This window comes from Pleurodeles waltl, chromosome 3_1 (assembly GCF_031143425.1).
Source record: "Pleurodeles waltl isolate 20211129_DDA chromosome 3_1, aPleWal1.hap1.20221129, whole genome shotgun sequence".
Taxonomy (NCBI): domain Eukaryota; kingdom Metazoa; phylum Chordata; class Amphibia; order Caudata; family Salamandridae; genus Pleurodeles; species Pleurodeles waltl.
In genome coordinates, this window is record NC_090440.1 from 927,028,871 (window position 1) to 927,050,375 (window position 21,505).

Below are 21,505 nucleotides of genomic sequence, written 5' to 3' on the forward strand. Positions count from 1 at the left end.
GGAACTGTATTTCGCAGGAGTGTATGGGTTCAAAAGGTGGACCCATAAGTCTAGTTAGGACAACATTTAGGTTCCATGAAGGAACAGGTGGTGTTCTTGGTGGAATAATTCTTTTAAGGCCCTCCATGAATGCTTTAATGACTGGTATCCTATAAAGGGAAGTTGAATAGGTAGTCTGCAGGTATGCAGATATTGCTGCAAGGTGTATTTTAATGGAAGAGAAAGCTAGGTTAGATTTTTGTAAGTGAAGCAAGTAACCCACTACATCTTTTGGAGTTGCGTGTAATGGTTGGATTTGATTAATATGGCAGTAGCAAACAAACCTCTTCCATTTACTTGCATAGCAGTGCCTGGTGGATGGCCTTCTGGCTTGCTTTATGACTTCCATACACTCTTGTGTAAGTTGTAAGTGTCCGAATTCTAGGATTTCAGGAGCCAGATTGCTAGATTCAGCGATGCTGGATCTGGGTGCCTGATCTGTTGGTTGTGTTGAGTTAACAGATCCGGTCTGTTGGGCAGTTTGATGTGTGGTACTACTGATAGGTCTAGCAGCGTTGTGTACCAGGGTTGCCTTGCCCAAGTTGGTGCTATTAATATGAGTTTGAGTTTGTTTTGACTGAGTTTGTTTACCAGATAAGGAAGGAGAGGGAGAGGAGGAAAAGCGTAGGCAAATATCCCTGACCAGTTCATCCATAGGGCATTGCCCTGGGACTGCCTGTGTGGGTATCTGGATGCGAAGTTTTGGCATTTTGCGTTCTCTTTTGTCGCAAACAAGTCTATCTGAGGTGTTCCCCAGAGCTTGAAGTAAGTGTTCAGAGTTTGGGGGTGAATTTCCCATTCGTGGACCTGTTGGTGATCTCGAGAGAGATTGTCTGCGAGTTGATTCTGAATCCCTGGGATAAACTGCGCTATTAGGCGAATTTGGTTGTGAATTGCCCAATGCCATATCTTTTGTGCTAACCGGCTCAACTGCGTTGAGTGTGTCCCCCCTTGCTTGTTTAGATAATACATTGTTGTCATGTTGTCTGTTTTGACGAGAATGTATTTGTGAACTATTATTGGTTGGAAAGCCTTTAGTGCTTGAAAAACTGCTAGCAGTTCTAGGTGATTTATATGCAGTTTTGTTTGATGTACGTTCCATTGTCCTTGTATGCTGTGTTGATCGAGGTGTGCTCCCCACCCTGTCATGGAAGCATCTGTTATTACGTATTGTGGCACTGGGTCTTGGAAAGGCCGCCCTTTGTTTAAATTTATATTGTCCCACCATAGAAGCGAGAGGTAAGTTTGGCGGTCTATTAACACCAGATCTAGAAGGTGACCCTGTGCTTGTGACCATTGTGATGCTATGCACTGTTGTAAGGGCCTCATGTGCAGTCTTGCGTTCGGGACAATGGCTATGCATGAAGACATCATGCCTAGGAGTTGTAATATCATCTTTGCTTGTATCTTTTGTGTTGGATACATGCGTTGTATGATGTTGTTGAAGTTTTGAATTCTTTGTGGACTTGGAGTGGCTACTCCTTTTGTTGTGTTTATTATGGCTCCTAGGTACTGTTGTACTTTGCACGGCAGGATGTTTGATTTTGCGAAGTTGACGGTGAACCCCAGTTTGTAGAGGGTTTGTATGATTTGATTTGTGTGGTGTGAGCACTTTGATAACGAATGGGTCTTGATTAGCCAGTCGTCTAGATACGGGAATACATGTATTTGCTGCCTTCTGATGTGTGCAGCGACTACTGCTAGACATTTTGTAAAGACTCTTGGTGCTGTTGTTAAACCGAAAGGCAATACTTTGAATTGGTAATGTATTCCTTTGAATACAAACCTTAGGTATTTCCTGTGCGATGGATGTATTGGTATATGGAAATACGCATCTTTGAGGTCTAAGGTTGTCATGTAGTCGTGTAGTTTGAGCAATGGTAGCACTTCTTGTAGTGTGACCATGTGAAAGTGGTCTGATTTGATGTATGTGTTTACTATCCTGAGGTCTAGGATTGGTCTTAGCGTCTTGTCCTTCTTTGGTATTAAGAAGTACAGTGAATAAACTCCTGTGTTTATTTGTGTGTTTGGTACTAATTCGATTGCATTCTTTTGCAACAGTGCTTGAACTTCTGTCTCCAGGAGCTCGGAATGATGTTGTGATAAATTTTGTGCTCTTGGTGGTATGTTTGGAGGGAATTGTAGAAATTCTATGCAATAACCATGTTGGATAATTGCTAGAACCCAAGTGTCTGTAGTGATTTCCTGCCATGCTTTGTGATAATGACCTATTCTTCCCCCCACTGGTGTTGTGTGGAGGGGATGAGTGACATGTGAGTCACTGCTTAGTTGCAGGGGTTTTGGGGCTTTGAAAGTTTCCCCTATTCCTAGGGAATTGCCCTCCTCTGTATTGGCCCCGAAAGCCTCCCCTGTACTGTCCCTGGTAACTGGACGGTGTTGCCTGTGAGGTGCTGGCTTGTGTGGCCTGACCCCGAAACCCCCCTCTAAAGAGTGTCTTGCGGAAGGTGCCGTAGTTTCCTCTGCTCTGCGGGGAGTAGAGTGCGCCCATTGCTTTAGCAGTGTCCGTGTCCTTTTTAAGTTTTTCTATCGCTGTGTCCACTTCTGGGCCGAACAGTTCTTTTTCATTGAAAGGCATATTGAGAACTGCCTGCTGCATCTCTGGTTTAAACCCAGACGTTCGTAGCCATGCATGCCTTCTGATGGTCACGGATGTATTAATTGTCCTTGCAGCTGTGTCTGCTGCGTCCATGGAGGAGCGTATCTGGTTGTTTGAAATGTTTTGACCTTCCTCAACCACTTGCTTTGCCCTTTTTTGTAGGTCTTTGGGTAGATGTTCAATGAGGTGTTGCATCTCATCCCAATGGGCTCTGTCATAGCGCGAAAGTAGTGCTTGAGAGTTGGCGATGCGCCACTGGTTTGCAGCCTGTGCTGCGACTCCCTTTCCAGCTGCATCGAACTTGCGGCTTTCCTTATCCGGGGGTGGTGCATCCCCAGATGTGTGGGAGTTGGCCCTTTTCCTAGCTGCTCCTACAACGACGGAATCTGGTGGCAGCTGTGCAGTGATGAAAACAGGGTCTGTAGGGGGCGCCTTATACTTTTTTTCCACTCTTGGTGTGATTGCCCTACTTTTGACCGGCTCCTTAAAAATTTCTTTTGCGTGCCGGAGCATACCAGGGAGCATAGGCAGGCTTTGGTAGGAGCTGTGGGTGGAGGAGAGGGTGTTGAATAAAAAGTCATCCTCGACCTGTTCTGAGTGGAGGCTTACATTGTGAAATTGTGCTGATCTAGCCACCACTTGAGAATACGCAGTGCTGTCTTCTGGTGGAGAAGGCTTTGTAGGGTATGCCTCCGGGCTGTTATCTGACACTGGGGCATCGTATAAGTCCCATGCGTCCTGATCCTGGTCACCCTGGCTCATGGTGGTGTGAGCTGGGGAATGTGATGGAGTGTGTGCTGGTGAGCCTTGAATTACAGGTGGAGGAGAGGGTGGTGGAGTAACCTTTTTCACCACCTTTGTTTGTGGTGTTTGTTCAGTTTGGAACTCCAGTCTTCTCTTTCTTCTAATAGGGGGAAGGGTGCTGATTTTCCCTGTTCCCTCCTGTATGAAGATACGCTTTTGCATATGGTCTACATCAGTAGATTGCAGCTCTTCCTCGAACCTATGCTTTCGCATTTGGGAGGTTAGTGAATGCTCCTCTGTATAAGAGCCTGAAACTGGGTCAGTTGCAGGTTGTTTTGGCACCGAAACCCTGTCTGCATCTTTTTTCGGCTCCGAGCTGACTTTTCTTTTTTTCGGGGCCGAAACCTCTCGGCGCCGATCTTCGTCGGTGCCGCTGTCTCGGCGTCGAGCCGTGTCTACACCGCTATCTCGGTGTCAATGCTTGTCTCCAGCACTTTCTCGGTCCCGAGAAGGCTGCGTACCGGTGTCTCGACCGGAGTCGGACTGTCTCGGCACTGTTTGGGCCTTTTTCGGTGCCGACGGTCGGTCACCGAATTTATGGGTCGAGCCATGGCCTGGTGGCAGTGGCGTCCCCTGGGCCTTGTCAATCTTCTTATGTGTTGTTCGACGTCTTACTCACGGTTTGTGGGTCATCGAATTCCTCGGAGTCCGATTCGTGGATCGAGAAGGTACCTTCCTCTTCTTGTTCCTCGAACTCTCGGTGGGCTGTCGGCGCGGACGCCATTTGAAGTCTTCTGGCTCGACGGTCTCGGAGTGTTTTTCGGGACCGGAACGCACGACAGGCCTCGCAGGTGTCTTCACTGTGCTCAGGTGACAGGCACAGGTTACAGACCAAGTGTTGGTCTGTATAGGGGTACTTGTTGTGGCATTTGGGACAGAAACGGAACGGGGTCCGACCCATCGGCGTTCTTCAGCACGCGGTCGGGCCGACCAGGCCCCGACGGGGGATCGAAAAACTACCCCGAAGGGCACCGGAGCTCTTCGATCTTCGATGCGGTGTTGAATCTAACTACGCCGATCCCGAACGCAACAATACCGACGAAAATCTTCAGAATTTAGCTATCTTTCCGTTCCGAAACTCGGAGCGACAGGAACACGTCCGAACCCGATGGCGGAAAAAAAAACAATCGAGGATAGAGTCAACGCCCATGCGCAATGGACACAAAAGGAGGAGTCACTCGGTCCCGTGACTCGAAAGACTTCTTCGAAGAAAAACAACTTGTAACACTCCGGCCCAACACCAGATGGCGAGCTATTGCAAAACATGCGTATCTACAGCGACAGATGCCATCGAACACAAAGGCTTTCAGTGCTAGGTAGATCGCATGATGCTCCAGATAGTTGATGTGTAACAACTGATGTATGGCATCCCAAAGACCTTGTATTTTCAAGACTTGTAGATAGGCACCCCAACCAGTCGGTGATGCACCTGTGGTAACAGTGATGTGAGGAACAGGGTCCAGAAAAGGTGATCCCTTTAGCAGATTGTTGATGTTCCACCACTGTAGGGAACGGTGAGTGTGGAGGTCTATCAACACTAGACCCTGTGACTGAGACCACTGGTGAGTTAGACATTGTTGGAGAGGACACATGCATAGTCTTGCATGGGGAACTATGGAAATGCAAGACGCCATCATTCCTAGCAGTCGCATAGCTGCCCTTGCTGTAAATGTTTGATTTGGCTGGATCTGGAGTAGAGTTGTCGGAAAGTTCTGAATTTGAGTGGGATTGGGACAGACTAGTCTTAAATGAGTGTTTGGGATTGCTCCCAAATATGTTTGAACCTGTAGTGGTTGTAGGTGAGGTTTGGCGATGTTGATAGTGAAGTCTAGGCTGTGAAGAAGCTCTATTATCATCTGAGTGTGTTATATGCACTGATGATTAGTGCTGGCTTTGATGAGCCAATCGTCAGGTAGGGGAATACATGGATGCTTTGTCTTCGCAGAAGTGCAGCAAACAACACCAGGCACTTTGTGAATATTTGAAGTGCAGTAGTGACTCCAAATGGAAGTATGTTCAATTGGTGCTATTTGCCTGCTATAAAAATCTTAGGTATTTGCGGTGAGCAAGGTGTACTGGTATGTGAAAGTAGGCATCCTTTAGGTCTTTAGTTGTCAAAGTCACCCTGCTGTAAAGCGGGAATTTACATTCTGTAGAGTGACCATATGGAAGTGTTCAGATAGGATTTACTTGCTGAGAGGTCTAACATTGGTCTTAGGTATCTGTCTTTTTTTGGGGACAAGGAAGTATAGGGAATATCCTCCCGGCCCTTGGCGTTGAAGAGAAAAGGTTCTATTGGCCATTTGAGAAGAAGGGCTTGGACCTCTTTTTTGAGAAGTGGAAGATGTTCCTGTGACAGCCTGTAAGTGTGAGGGGGAATGTTGGGGTGTGTGGTAATAATAAATAACTCCTTGTATAGGAAGACTGGAGTTGTTTTTGTTAGGATGTGGAGGAGGACTTATGTACCTCTATAGCCTGGGCAATGAAAGGAGCCCCTCTGAGCTGCAGTTTGTAATTCTCCTATCTCGTAGGCTGTATTGGTGTCTTTTTTACTTTGTCTAATGTTGTATCTACATGTGGGCGAAACAGGTGCTCCTTATCAAAAGGCATATTTAAAACTTTCTGATGGGCCTCTGGTTTGAAACCTGAACACTGTTGCCATGCATGCCTTCTTAGTAGGATACTGGTGTTAATACCCCTTGCCACTGTAGCTGCTGCATCAAGGGCGCTCCTTACAGAGTTGGTGGTAATAATTGGTCCTTCAATGACAAGTTGTTGCCTCCTCTTGCAGTGTTTTTCTGGGAGGTACTGTAACAGTTCCTCCATCTTATCCCAATGTGCTCTATCATAGCTGGCCAAGAGGGCCTGTGCATTGGCAATACACCAATGGGTTGCGGCCTGTACCGCCACTCCCTTCCCAGCAACACTGATGCACTTCAGGAGGAGGAGAGCGCCCAGTGGCTTGATTACTTGCCCGTTTGCAGGCAGGGATGGCAACAACAGTCATGTTGAACTTGACTCCTAATAAAGATTGGATCTGAAGGAGCACTAGGAGCACAGGTGGATGGGGGGGGGGGGAGGTGAGGGATGAGGATGGTAGGGGGGTCTGGCTCCTTAAAGATACCCCTGAGCAAAGCAATAATGATGCATCGATGTCCTTGGTTTACGGATGTATGTGCAAATCCCAGATAAGATACAGTGTCATGCTAACAGAAGTCTAACACAAAGTTGCACTAATTCCCATAATCAAACAAGTTAAGAATGTCTGAGTTGATTACAAACTAATAAGAAACTAAGGAAAATGCCTATCGCAAAGTCCCTAATCAGAGCCAATGCACCACAAAACCTAATGGCAAACCTTGAATTTTCCCTTGTGCCTGAAATATTATACTGAAAATGAGGGGTATGAAGGGGCAAAGGGGAATTATGAATGTAGGGAGTTCACTCTGTAAATACTATGCCAAAATGAGGTATAGTGTGCACAAAGTCCAGGTGTTCCCCAGAGACTTAACAGAGGCTAAAATAGATATTACTAATGCTCTGCTTCTCAGTAGTGTGGTCGAGCAGTTAGGCTTATCTGAGGCTAATGAAAATCATTTGTTGTACACATACAATCAAAACATGAGGCACACACTCAATGACTAACTCCAGGCCAATAGTTTTTATAAAGCAAAAATATTTGTTACTTTATTAATAGAATCAGAATAGCATTGTTGCAAGTAAGTACAGCTGTCAATAGGTATGTGTATGTATATGTATCAAATGTACTTCATTTGGTTTTTGCTGATAAAGCAGTTTACAAGTAAGTAACACTTTTCTATTTCAAAAGTTGACAGTGTACTTTTTCATAGGAGTCTATGGAGTCCTGGAGGGTGGGAGGGAAGTGTTAGCACAGGTAAGTAAACGATTTACAATTCCAGTCTTCGGGGTTAGGATATCCACAGGTCAAGATTTAGTGCACCTCCAGCAACACGGGCCGGCTGGGTGCAAAGGTCAAAGTTGGCATTGGGTTTGCAATGGAATCCTATGAGGACTGGGGGTACTTGGTAGAAACTTGGGGGGTTTCGGTCAGCAACAGAAGGTGCGGTGGGGGGCCCATTGTGCGCCCAGCTCTGTATTTGCACCCTGCACCCAGCCCCCCAAGGAAAGGAAACAGTGTGCATTCCGATGGTGCTGGGCAGGGGGGCCATAGGCATTGGCTGTGGTCCCTGGCACTGGCTTTCTGCCAACTTTTCCAAGACTGGTGGAAATCTGCTGCGGCTGAATACATCTCAGTCCGCCATCAGGAACGATGTTCCTAGCGGTAACGGCAGTCCCCTGATGGGTCCGCCTGCCAGGGTTATATTGTAGCAGTCAGGCCACCTGGATTGCAGCAGCCCAACCGTCACAGAGTGTGGCAGCCCTCAGACCACCACACTCGGAATGAGGCCCTTCGCTATGACATTCAACTCACAGATTTTGAGGGGGAAAAAGACGTCAATGTTACATCACTAGTAATGTTCAATAGTAAGAACACTAGAAAATAAAGAGACATACTGCCAAGCAATACTACGATTTGAACCTTCAGCCTACTGAGTGACAGCACAAGACCATGACCACTGGGTCAGAAGTGACTCTGTTCTGTTCCATACGTAACTGTAGCATTCTTACCAAATATCTTGCTAGTCAGACTCTTTGAAGTCATTGTCTGGAGAGACCATTGCAATTACAATCTCTATCTCTTACACTCTTCCATCCCATTTGGGATGGGTGGGGGAAAGGAGAGAGAGAGCGAGAAAGTGAGCGAGAGAGGAAAAAAAGACAAAATACACAGTGGGAGAACCTGAAGGCCCCCGTGGTCCTAGCCGGCGGCTCCCTACGTCCCGCATTGCTTCAAATAGCAGCTCTCTGCTTCTGGGAGCAATGTGTTCATCTGCAAGCATATTTTCAAAATGTCAAAGCCTCCTGGACCTGGCCATTCCGGGGGCTGCATGTAAAATATATATATATATATATATATATATATATATATATATATATATATATATATATATATATATATATATATATATATATATATATATATATATATATATATATATATTATTGCGTCGTATTTTCTTGGTCAATTTCGTGAAGATTCATCAAACGGCACTAAAGTTATAAGCAAAATCAAAAAATGCTTTTTCTATAGAAACTAGGTCCTAACTATACCTACGTAGGGGCGACCACAACTATAGTTATATATAAATATATATACTTTCACACTCACACATATATCACTGCCTTGACAATACAATCAGAAATATATTATGTTTTGCTGCTCCAAGCCCTCGTGATGCCAAACAATATTGAATTAAATGTTCAAAAAGAAGAACAGAAACCTCAACATTCCTGTTGCTCGCCATTCAAATAGTACCAAAAGAAAAAAATGAAAGAGAATAGATAAGAAATTTCTTTTTACGATTGGAAAGTGCATTTTTAGGTCTGGCACTGTTGCAATTTTGTAAAAAACTAAACTCTTTTAAATTCCATCTTTTACAGACTATTAAAGTTCTTTAAAAAAAAAAAAAACTTTGGGGGTTTTCAATAACAAAAACACACAGAGTGTCAACAGTGTTGCACAGATTGCAATGTCAAACAAGTGACAGAGGCAGGTACAGTCAATCAATACATCAGGTAAAATCAGCTACTCAGCAAATGAAATAAAATACATTTCCAGTGACACTGTAAGGCTAATGGATATAAACCAAGGCCACAAATGGAGCAGTATACTAAGGAGTAGTATTTCACACTTGGTCATCAGGAAGATAACAAAGGCCAATAGAACTATAAGGTACCAATCCTCTACCATGGGCTGATCCCCAGAGGACGAGTCATCATCTTCCTGAAACATACCGAGCAACTGGGCCCAGAGCAGTATAGTCATAGCCACTCTCTCATCTGTGCGTGATAGTCTTGTGGTGCTCCTCAGCTGCTCCCCCCAACACCAGCAGGTCACAAAGCCAGTATGTGAATAGTGGGACCCTTGTAACCATCCAATCAATGGCCACCCGCCTCAGTGGTAACAATAAGGCCAATTGGGCTAGTCTATAGTGAATCTTACACACTCTGGGGTTTACCACCACTCCCATAAGACAAGCAAGCAGGGTCAAAGAAACATGAAGTCCAGTGACTGACTTGACATGCAGCAAAACCTGCCCCCAATAAGCCTGAACTTGCACACATTCCCATGCCAGATGTAAGAAATTGGCCCCAACCACCCAGCAACGCAAAAAGGTGCCCCCGTGGGGTCTATTTATTGAGGCCTTGAGGGGTGACATATGTACTATTTAGAAAATTGAAGTGCAAGAGTATAAACCTGTTAAAGGATACAGTGCAGACCAGGCTCAATGCGCCTGCCCAGTTTGAGACCAAGATGGGTGTACCCAACTCCCTCTCCCAGGCCCCCTGTGTGGGAAATTAGTGTGGTAGCATATCAGATTCAAGGGCTCAGTGAAAAAAAAGAGTAATTATGTGGCGTACAATAAGACCCTCCAGGACTGCAGAGGGCTGCTGTGCCGCAGGGAAATCCAAACAGAGCTCCCATGCAACACTTTTCAGTTTTGCATAATGTAAGAAATGATTTGGTCCTATCCCCAATGTGTCCTGTGCCTCCTGCGATGTGATATAGGTGTCTCCCAGGTAAATAGCTCCTGTCTTTATACATTCCCCCCCCCGCCAGTGGTCTACAGACAAGACTTAGTCAATATACCTAAAGAGCGTCAAATCCCATAGTTTCAATTCCCTACTGAAGGGGACTCTGCAAATGACTGTGAACCACTTTTTCCCCCATATGCCGGTCGTATGGGTGACCAAGTATGGAACAGGGAGCTCCCACCAGCCCCTCTGGATTAACAGTTGAGGCAACGTGTCACCACCGAATACAGTCTCCAAAAGCCATTTCTCTCAATTGTCTGACAGGTCGAGATACTTGGCTGCATGTTGTATTTGTGCAACATAATAGTAGAACTGCATCTCCGGGACTGCCAACCTCCCCATCCCGGCTTTCGAATCCTTCTTCAGTGTTGCAAGCGACACCCGACTTTGCTAACCCACCCACACAAGAGATATCAATAAGCTATCCCGCCTGTGAAACAACCAATCCTCCAGCAGAAACAGGGAGTTTTGCACGAGGTAGAAGCAGCGAGGGAAGAAACCATTTTTGCCACAGCCGCCCTGCCCATCACCGATAGAGGAAGCCTATTTCAAAAGTTGACAGAATTCTCCAGCCCCATTAACACCCTATCTACATATTGTCGCTGATGCTGTGCCTTGATGTGTGTGACCCAGATCCCTAAATATAAACATTCCCACTGAAGACTCACATCTGGCAACTGTTCTTGTCGTTTCCCAAAACACCCAGGGGGAACAGCAGTGACTTATGAATATTGATCCTGGGACCTGAAACCATGCCAAAATCTCCCAAGGGCTGCTTCAGGAAGGGAAGAGATACCCCAGGATCATGCACATATATCAGTGTGTCACCCACGTATAGCAAGACAAAATGGAGAGTGTAACCCACCTTGATCCCCCAGGGTGCCAGCTCTGCATGTAGCAACAGCGCAAGGGGTTTGATTGCCAAGGCCAGAGGAGGGGCAAGAAAGGGCATTCATGTCTAGTACCCCGTCCCACCAGCCAAGCATCAGAGCTCTCCCATCCTACCCTGATGCGTACAGAAGGAGTGGTATACAAAAGTTGTATCCAAGTGCAGAAATTGAACCCAACCCCAAGCCATCAAAAAGGCCCACTCCACGGTATTGAATGCCTTTTCAAGGTCTAGGGAGACTAAGGCTTTCTCACCCACCCCTTCAAACGTAGCATGAAGAACATGGGTTAGTCTCGGTGTGGTGCTTCGTGCCAGCATAAAGCTGGTCCTCATGGACTAGATTCCGAACCACCCCAGCTAACCTTGTTGCCAATATTTTACATAGTATTTTAAGGTCGATGCGAAGCATGGTAAAGGGTCTTTATGCAGCAGGGTCTCCACCAGGCTTCAGCATCAGGCATACCACACCCCTTCTCTCATGGCCTTCGTAAGGAGACATTTTGGTATGGTTCAAAAGAGTTTTTTCAACAGCAGACAGCTGTCTATATGAAGTCCTAAAGCCAGCAAAAATTAGGTCAGAAAAAGAGGAGGAGGAAGGCAAAAAGTTTGGGGGTGACCCTGCAGAAGGCCATTTCCAACAGCGAGCAATTATAGCCTGTGGCAGAGCGCCAGGCTCAGTGTGCCCTCTCAACAATGAACATGTAGGACAGCCCATGAGGCTTCAGGGTGTCTCTGATCCAAGCCTCAACTAACTGCTTAGGGTGCAGGCCCCTCTGCCCGCTCAGGAAATCCCAGCAAGTGAGCATTAATGCAGCGAGAGACACCTTCTGCATCTTCCACCCTAGCCTCCAGGGCCCCCAATCGGGATGTGACCGCCGCCACCTGCTTCTTCAAAGTGGCCACCACCGTCGGGAGTTCCTCAAAGAAGACCTCTGGCAATCGTACCTTATCGGTAACCTTTCAGAGGCCAGTGCGCAAGAGATTGACCTCGGGGCCACTGTCTCTATTTTACTTTCCAGGGTCAAGCGGGAGCCCTGTATGGCCTGCAACAACTCTGCCCTTGTGGGCTCCTCGCCTTCTTCTCCACCCGGCCAGATGTACAGCATGTAGTGCGCTACAAGTTAGAAGCTGGAATCGTATAATCCTCAATAGTATTGCTCTGAAGGGTCCCTGTCTGCTCATTCCTCCCCATGAGCCCCAAGGAACAAGGCCTCAATACAGTTAGGTGCCCCAGGAGCCAGCAGGCAGCAACAGTCCCAGAATGGCTCCCCGTCCTTTGAAACCAAAGAGCCCAACCAGCAGAAGTGTGCCACTCACCAGTAATACAGGATCAGAGCCCCAACTGACCTCCAGAGAGCAGTCCAACTCCTTCCATCAGGGCAGTGTTGGAATGTGGTATCTCTGAATAAAGTGGCATTTATTCAATTTTAAACACATTTTTATAATTTTATTCTCAATACAACCCAACCTTTAACATAGCGTATCAAAATTGCCATGTAGACAATTTACACTGAAACCTTCCCAATGTCAGACGCCTGAATGATATTTGAGCTCCATGGTTCACAGTAGCTATTACTCCAGTGCGTCTAAGTTTTGAGGCATTACCCATCTCCCAAGTTACCTTTCAAGTTGGTGTAGCAACAGGTATCAGGGACAGTTCATCATTCCTTGAAGTGTACCACAGAGTAAATTGTTTAGCGGAGACCATTTGTATTCCTTCCAAACCCCAAATCAGGTCAAATCGTTTGGAGCAGAAGCATACACCGCTTGTCTAACCACCATAAAGCATTCAATATTTCCACTCCACAGAACCACAGCAGAGTGCACCTGTACCCAACAAATGCAAGATCTTCCTCCTGACCATCACCATGGCCATGCTGGAGAACAGATGACTATACTTCGGGATGGTGACCTCCTGCTAGACACTTATAATAGCCAAGCCTGCATGTGAAACTAGACATAACTACCTTGGAAGATGCAATCCTTTATTACCCTCAAAAAGGCTTCCACGTGTGGGTAGTCACATAGGGTTTGCAGAGATGTCCCATTTTGTACCACACCTGGCCGACTATTCGTGTGTTATAAATTTGGAGTATGATTTTCAGTTGGACCAGCCAGAAACCCAGCCATAATGCCTACCTTTCGTGGGTACCTACATGATTCTTCCCAGTCGTCAATCGTCCCTATGTTTTGTTCACATTTCATTCGCAGCCCTGTGATTTGTGTCAATGAGAGGTCCGCGGGGTTTATCTATAACTGTAAAATGGCATGTATGACATGGGACCACAAGTATTCTGTATTTCAGATCTTCCTTGATCTTGTGCAGTCAATCTGCATACCTCTGTAACACTTTTAAGTATCAGAAGTCTGTGAAGTTGAAATACTTATATAGGGTAATGTGTGGTTTAATGCAGTCTTGTCCCCCTGACATAGCCCCAATTAGAGAGGCCCATGGCATCCCATTAACATAATCCAACAAGATTTGCCAGTCCTATAAGGATGGCTCTAGGGTCACCACCACCTGCCAAACAACCTATGGCTTACAGTCATCCAGGCCTTTATTATTACTATCCTACGTAAATTAAAAAAAAGGCCAAAAGCACTATTTTTTCCTTGGAAAATATTTCCTAACAGACTACACTTCACACAATTCTGGTAAAATGTAATGATAGCAGAAAAGTCTTGAGAGAGAAAAAATTAAAACAAAACTATGCAGACACTCAAAGGGCCAGGTAACAGTAAATATATAATTAAAATTACAGCTACAAGGAATAGGCACATAAAACACTGAATGAAATGTATGCACACTCCACTTGACAATCAGAATGTCAAAGAATGGTACACGTAAATATATTCTTTGGTAAATTTGAAAATCTGCAATATAACAATGGAATGCAGCAATAAATAACTCTTTTTTAGCCAAAGAAACAAAAACCTCAAGAATGTATTCAATGAAAAAAAGATAAAGATCATACAAATCAAATTATCCACTATCCTTTAGACCATGCAGATGGTAACTGGTTTGGATTCACCAACCAACAGCAGAAACTCTTGCTCACTTATCAAACCTTTACCATACAGCTGTACACAGGAAGAGTATATAGATCCGGAGGAATACTTCTACCTATTTGGGCAAGAGCAAGTCTTAGCCAAGAAACATTCTCGAAGGAAGGTCTGCTCCAGTTGATCTCAGTATTTATACTTCTCACTAAGTTATCTATATCATAGATGGTCATTAAAACTAGAAAACCTATGAAAACTGAAGCCCGAAGAATCTCATATGGTTTCAATTGTGAATTATAGAAACACGTTCACCTACCAGCTCTTCTAATGGCCTGTTAAAAATTCAAAATGACCATAGGGTTTTCTACCCGAGATATCGACTATGGCGCATGGGAATGCAGATTTCTCTGTTGTGCCTTCGTTGCTGGATGGATGACAGCACATTCACACACACACAATATATACTGTACAGTGCTAAACTGATTTTGCCGCGGGTTGACCTTTTGTCTTGGTGAGGTTCTTTCCTGGACGGTTCCAATGGACCATAAATTCACTCTTTTTCATGTCACAGATGGGTTTAGGAGTAATAGATATAAAAGGGCACTCCTGTTCTTGGGGCTAGCACTGGCAAAGAGACATCGCCAAGGCATGGAAAACCGAAAAAACCCTTCCCTGGCAGTGTGGAAACAGGGTCTGGATCACTGCATGGGGCCGGAGATTGTTGTGTATCAGGTGAGGGTATGTCCGCAGAAGCATCACAAAATATGGCAAAGGTAGGCAGACTACAAAGGGATTATTCTAGAACGGATCCGCAGCATTAACACATGTTGAGGAAGATATTCAAACGTATGGGGACAAGGAAAGTAGGCATGGAGAGCCAAATCGAACTTTTGCTTACTGAGAGCTCGATGACTTGTTACTGTGTGGTAGAATGGGGCAGGGGATGTCTTCTCTGCACGTTTTATGTTAGTATTGATGGACATTTGGTTTGCCTTATTCTTTTTGTATCCACTGGCCTAGGTGACCCTATTATCTTGAGAAAACTCAATAAAATCTGTTATTAAAAAAAAAAAGTTCAAAATGGGCTTAGCAGATTCAGAAATCTGTTGACCTTGTTGCACTGCTCAATGAAACAAACTTCACATGACATTCCATTTCAACAAAGTGAAGCACCACTGGAAGGGATAGAAAGCAAACCCAAGGAGGTTTCTGATCGTATTAAAATTAGACCAGCCTCAGCATGCCTGGAGACTTTTTCCAGACACCCCTTGCATAGTGAGGAATATGCATTACTTGCACCTCCTAGATCACCTCTTCTCGCTCTAGCCTCAAAATCAATTCATTGCAAACTGGAAAGACACCAATTATCTTACTATTCTTGGTGGGCATGGGTTTGTTATAGACAAAGATTCAACTCATCACCTACATAGGCCACATTTCAGAAATATTCCAGGAAGGAAGCGGTGAGACTAACCTTATTTACAGAAGAGAAAGCATCCCTAATTTAACATCTGCACTACTACTCTAACAATCTCAAGCAAGCAAAAAAAACAGGTTAACTTAAAAATGTGGGCAGAACCACCCAACAGATCAATAATTACTACTTTACTATAAAAGTATAAGGAGTTCCTTTTCTTTCCCCCTCCTTCTTTCTTTTATGCGCTGTCTCTGTTCCCCATTTTCTCTACTTTTCCCACCCTCTTTGCTTCTTTCCCTGAACTAGTACCACTTATCTCTTTGACTGGCATTTAACAAAGAAACATGACAATCTCTCATTTCCCAGTATCCTAATGACCTGCAAATGAGCATCAGAATTTTGTTGCCAGATGCGGGGCAGGTAACAAAACTGGTGTATTTTCAACACTTCTACTATAGTCCCAGTTCAAGAAGCGCAAATGGTTTAAACTCAACTACCACACAATAAAATATGGATTATCTCTCAATGATTTGATCGTCTTCTAATGTGAGGTATATGTTTACTGTATGGCATTTTCTGTCAAACTGCCTTATTTTCACAATATACGTTCTGATCTCTGTTGGGAAACCCAATTTGCAAAATAGATGCACAGGCTAAAACATTTCTTTGCATGCCCAATATCTCGCTAAGGAACACTTGGACATTATCCATGACTACTAAATTTGTAGACTGTGTTAGGTGCAAACTGATTTTGTTTTATAAGGAAAGATGATCTGCTTGGGAAAAAAAAAAATGAAAACTTTGTATTCGAAGTTTTTTTGATGTTCATTAAAAGATGTTCTGTTCTAAATATACTGCTTGTTGCAACCATAAGTTATTAATCAAAGTGTGAAATGTTAACATTTAATCTTGCATTATACATACTTATTTTGTAACAGTTCGTTTTCTTGGCGGAGCTGTCCCATTTCTGAACGGATTCCCCTCTCTGTGCTGCCAAGCAAACTGATTTGACTTCGAAGCTCCTGTTCAATTTGTCTGCTTGCCTGTAGGTCTGCCTTTAATTTTTTGATGTCTTGTTCCAACCTAGAAGGGAAAATGTCTGAAGCTTAATGGTGATGTGATGCCTTGCAATTGGAACTGTCCATCAGAAAAGAAAACTCTGCGCAGGCAAGAAAGGAAATTTATTCATTTACTCTTTAAACATCTTTTGTGGTTTACTACTTGATCTACCTCAGACGTTTTGCATGTAATGGTTGGAGGACATGTTCTCATCCACAACAACGTGGACTGTCAAGCACTTTGTGCAGGAGTAAAACAATGCTATCAATATAGTAAATCTATTCAATAGGAATACTATTTTTAACAACTAGTCCATACACAGACAATGTAGGAGCTGAAAGAAACTGGGCTAGGATATTCAACTTGCAGCAAAGTATCTGCATGCTTAGTACGAACGAACCAAGACGCCCCATCCTTCATTTCAACAAACATGGTTAACTATATACCAAACTATAAATTTGCTTGTCTCGTTGCTTGTAAGAGGTACAACCACAGACAAAGTCAATAGGACTCGTCTTTTTGACCAATTGGCTTTTCAAATACTATTTGCCCATTCTGTTCAGCATCTGCAAAAAAGAAAAAATTGCAATGTTTTGAATACATGTGTGCAAGATCACCTATACACATACATTCATCACCACCCATGTGTGCACATAGATAAAGAGGCATCCACCAATTTGTTTATACATTTATTTTAATTTACCGCTCCATGACAGCAGAAGCCAAACGTAGAGCAGTAAATTTAAAACACAATTTAAATGTGTGCAAAAGCACATTTGGAAAAAAGGAATACCACCGCAGCAATGTGCATACATTAAAAAATAAACTTTTTTATTTTTATTATATTTTTTTAAAGATGGCCACGAGAGGGGTGTGGAAGCAACAGAGGAGTGCTCAAAGGTTAAATCAACACAGGTCTGGGAGAAGCAAAGAAGAAACTAGAAGTAGGCAGGGGAGAAGCAGGGGCACTTGAGGCTTGACAAGAGGGAATCATTTAAAAAGAGTAACAAAAAGCCAGGGAGGGGTGGTGAAAGTAATGGATGAGCTGGGGGGCGTGGGGGAGTGACAACAAAGCAACACAGAGAATGCAGCTGGCAGGTGTGGATGGAAGCATCACAAAAGAGACAGCAAGAAAACACATGGACTTTGAAAGAGTGCCGAAAGAAAAAAAAAAAAGTGGTTCCATGAACATAATCAGTAGGAGTCATCCAATCAAAAGCATGGTACAGAGGTTATGCAGCAGCTGAGGGAAAATTGCAAGAAGATGAAGGCAAGTCATCAAACAAGATGTAAGCATATGAGAGGGACAAGTTAGCCAACCACTGGTAAGCACTGGACTGGCTTTAAGCCTACGGTCAGACTTTGGTATGGTTCAAAAGAGTTTGTTCAACAGCAGACAGCTGTCTATATAAAACCTAAAAGGGTGTTCATGTTAGGAATAACATTTTTACAACAATATTTGTTGTGGGACCTTGTATATATTCAATATCATAGACATAGACAAAAGGAGCAAAGTATACACAAAAATAGAAAAAAAAGCCACAACTTCTCTACTAGATTCCCTGAGCTAAAGAGGGCACAAACAGAACATACTATTATGGCTAACAGGATATACCAATATAGCTAACAGGATGGAGAACAACCACTGAGAGCCACAGAAAAAGGAGTCCTCTTCTGATAGCACTCTACAGTTAATGGAGGAGATGAAGCTGCAGTTATCAAAGAGACCACAAGACAAAAGGGGCTCTAACAATCCCCATGTGAGCACCAGTGGGACAGACGGCAAGACTGACCAGGAGGTTAATTGGTTGTGTGCATGAAGGGAGGCATGCTATAGCCTGGCTTGCTTCTCTGAGTGAGAGATAATATAAACAGAACAATGATGCTGTGGTTTGTGGGTGCACAAGTGCTCTGTGTACCCACTCAACCAGAGCAACTGAACTTGAGCCTGGAGTGCAAGCGTTTGGAGAGACCCCATTAAATACGATTATATCTTACTATCTGCGTTAGAATAAAGAAAATACTTTTGTAACAGAGCCTGGAGGTTACTACTTCACGAGCAACTATGACAGGCATTGTGCCACTGTAACCCGCTACCCAACAAGACGTTTTCAGGTGGCTGCTGTGTAATCTGGTAAACCACCTAAAATTTAAGGTACAAGTTTCTAGGCCTCCATTGAGCTACAAGAGTGTTACCAGCAGTAGTGATGCTCTGGCTTTTATTGTTAGTGTTACATTTTCTTGAAAAGCCCTGGGTACCAAGATCTGTGCAGTGATGTTATTTCTAAGTTGGAGTGAGAGGCAAGCAGAGCCTATCGTGGCATGCTGGTCCCAACTTCTCTGTTCATTTGCAACAAGAATGAAGAAGCTATTTTTATATTACAGCATGTAGTTCACTTGTTTGCACATCTACATCATGCCCACACCAGAAAATGAGACATCAACATGAGGAATAAGCTTACTAAGCACAAGAGATATGATCAGTGCGGAGATCCATCCCAGCGACATACCAGGATGTCATTCCAAAGAACCAAACTAAGTCAAGGACATGTCTCTTCAGAATGTTGGTTGAGCCAAGAGCTACAGGTAGGGGTTTAAAGAAGAAAGTAAGACCTTAGAAATCGTAACGACAGTTACAAATATGTGAACATGCAGACCAAGGTGCACATTTTACAAATCCTCTAACGGCAGATAGAAATTATGGAGTTGAGAAGGTTGTGCCATGGAACGCTGCATATAGGACCTGTCTGGATAAAAACCCCATAACATCTCAGAATAAACAAAAACATAATCAAAGTAAAAAAAAAATAAAAAAAAGTTACAAAGGCAATCATGCACAAAGGATCTTTGATGGTCTGAGGCCTGCCTTTGTTTTTTTTCCACTTTACATGCTTGAGACCAAGGAGGAAACAAGGAAACATACTGTGAAAACAAGTGGGTGACTCCGGAGATCTCCAGGAGTCCCCTTACGGCCTTACAGTAAGAGTACCAAAGTTGTACACTTGTCTTGATCCAGTGGAAGCATTCACCGGCTACGGAAGGAAGGAAACACACCATTGGTCCGTCTCACTGGTGGCCTGGTGAATGGAGGTATCCATTTATACCTAGTGTAAGCTCTGCCCAAAACGATTATTTCCTTTGTGTTGTGGTGATAAGCATCTCGGACAGCTCTAGGGTCCACGTGCACCATTTCTGCTCCTCTTCTGGAACCTGTGCATTTGATGGCTAGTGAGGTCCACAATCTATTCCCTTTGTCCAGCGTATACTTCCTTCCTTAACCCAGTTGTAACTCACCCACACCCCACTTCACATTTTCACATGCCCCATGGCAACAGGAGCAGATGCAGGCCTCAGTCTGAGGTCAATACAACACCTTCTCAAGAAAGATCACCACAATGCTCCATCACTATCGGAGAGTTGGATGGATTACTCCAGAACTAAACGTTCAACAACCAAGTAAAATATCTTCAAAAAACACAAAGGACAAACCTGCACTCCAATATCACTCCTTTATGTATAAAGCCATATCCCGACAAGGCCAAAAAGTGCATCCATGAGACTACCTATTAGACTGAGGAGCATTACATGGTAATTGCCAAATTCCTTAACTGAAAATTCTCAACCTCCAAAATAAACTAATCACAACACCAATGCAATACCCTAGTAAGCCACCATCTCTAAAGTGAAAGCTCTGGAAGCCAATCTTGAAGAGAAACTGCACCTCAATTCTAACTCCCCCTTGACTTTTCATTTCATTTCTCAATAAAAACTACTATCTCTCAACCCTCTAGCTGATGATAATCTAACAAATGTACGTGGCACATTAGTATGAGTGGCAAACCAATGACCAGTTCAGATGTTTAACAACACTGACATTAGTAGCTCAGGTGCCATCTCAACCGGACCCATCACAAGCTACTTTTCAGAATCCTTTATATTTACGGATGAACACAAAACTACATAAATCAATCCAGGTATAAATGCAACAAAAACCCGACACCAACCCATTGGTCCCTTCTTTGCCTAGGTCCTCGTTTTGCATTTCTGCAATCTGTGAATTAAACAAGATTGGCAGAAAAGGATAAAGCAAGATTTGTGATGCTTGAACATAGCCTTGATCTCATGCCTGTCCATGCCAATATGCCTGATTTGGCAAAGGTGTGACCCCATCATTTGCAAACAATTCCCGTTAGACTAAGTGTGAAGTCTTGGGGCAACCAGTGGTTTCTGGGTTGTATCTGTTGTGAATCCTGTTATTTGCCACTGATCTCCAAGGGCTTCAGGTACTCTTGCAATCCAACTATATAGCCAAGTTACCCCCTTTGCGTACTTTACTCACAATGGGAAGTGAGTGAAGCAGTCACGGCTTACTCTTCGAGGTCGCAGTAGGTCTGGAACTCAGATATAGTAAAACACAAGTCCACAATAAACTCACATTTCCAGTCATAATTCTTTCTATTACACACAACACACCTTTGTTTACACACAGAAACCAGAAAAATGTAGCTCATTCTGAAGATAAAGTACGATCAAGCACATATACGGCTCAGGAAATAAAGCACTACAATGAAGTGCCTTTAGTGGTGCATATTTGGGGGTTCTTGAAAATCTTGGAGTCTAAGTTCTATAAAGGTGGATTTATTACTGTGAATATCGTATTGTAACATTTTTAGATGGGCAGTATGCTATGGCTTTTGTTAGAAATTTTTATACTGGGAAAAACAAGCATTAACAAAGCAAAAGGGGCTTAAACCTAAAAGGATGAGGTATTGAGTTTTCGGATACTTTTTTGTCAATCACAACATTCAGTACGCATCAAGAAGCATGCATGCAAATTGACAGCACATTTTCAAATGAGTTTTCTATTAAACAAAAAATATTCCAAGATGGCAGCTGAAGAATATGCTTGCATTGTGATGAATGCGCACGTGTGTGACGTTTGCTATGTGAGGTGCCTGAGCGCATGGATCATGATGTATATATGCACAAGCATTGTGAC

At 43.8% G+C, this 21,505-nt stretch overlaps 1 protein-coding gene across 1 annotated transcript in view; it reads right to left on the reverse strand.

Moving 5' to 3' along the window:
• The window catches only part of MACO1 (macoilin 1), a 239,647-nt gene that overhangs the window by 94,123 nt on the left and 124,019 nt on the right, over window positions 1–21,505 (reverse strand). The window contains exon 7 of the mRNA XM_069223924.1: window positions 16,372–16,530. Within this exon, the coding sequence (XP_069080025.1) occupies window positions 16,372–16,530 (159 nt within the window). The remainder of the gene's footprint in view (window positions 1–16,371; window positions 16,531–21,505) is intronic.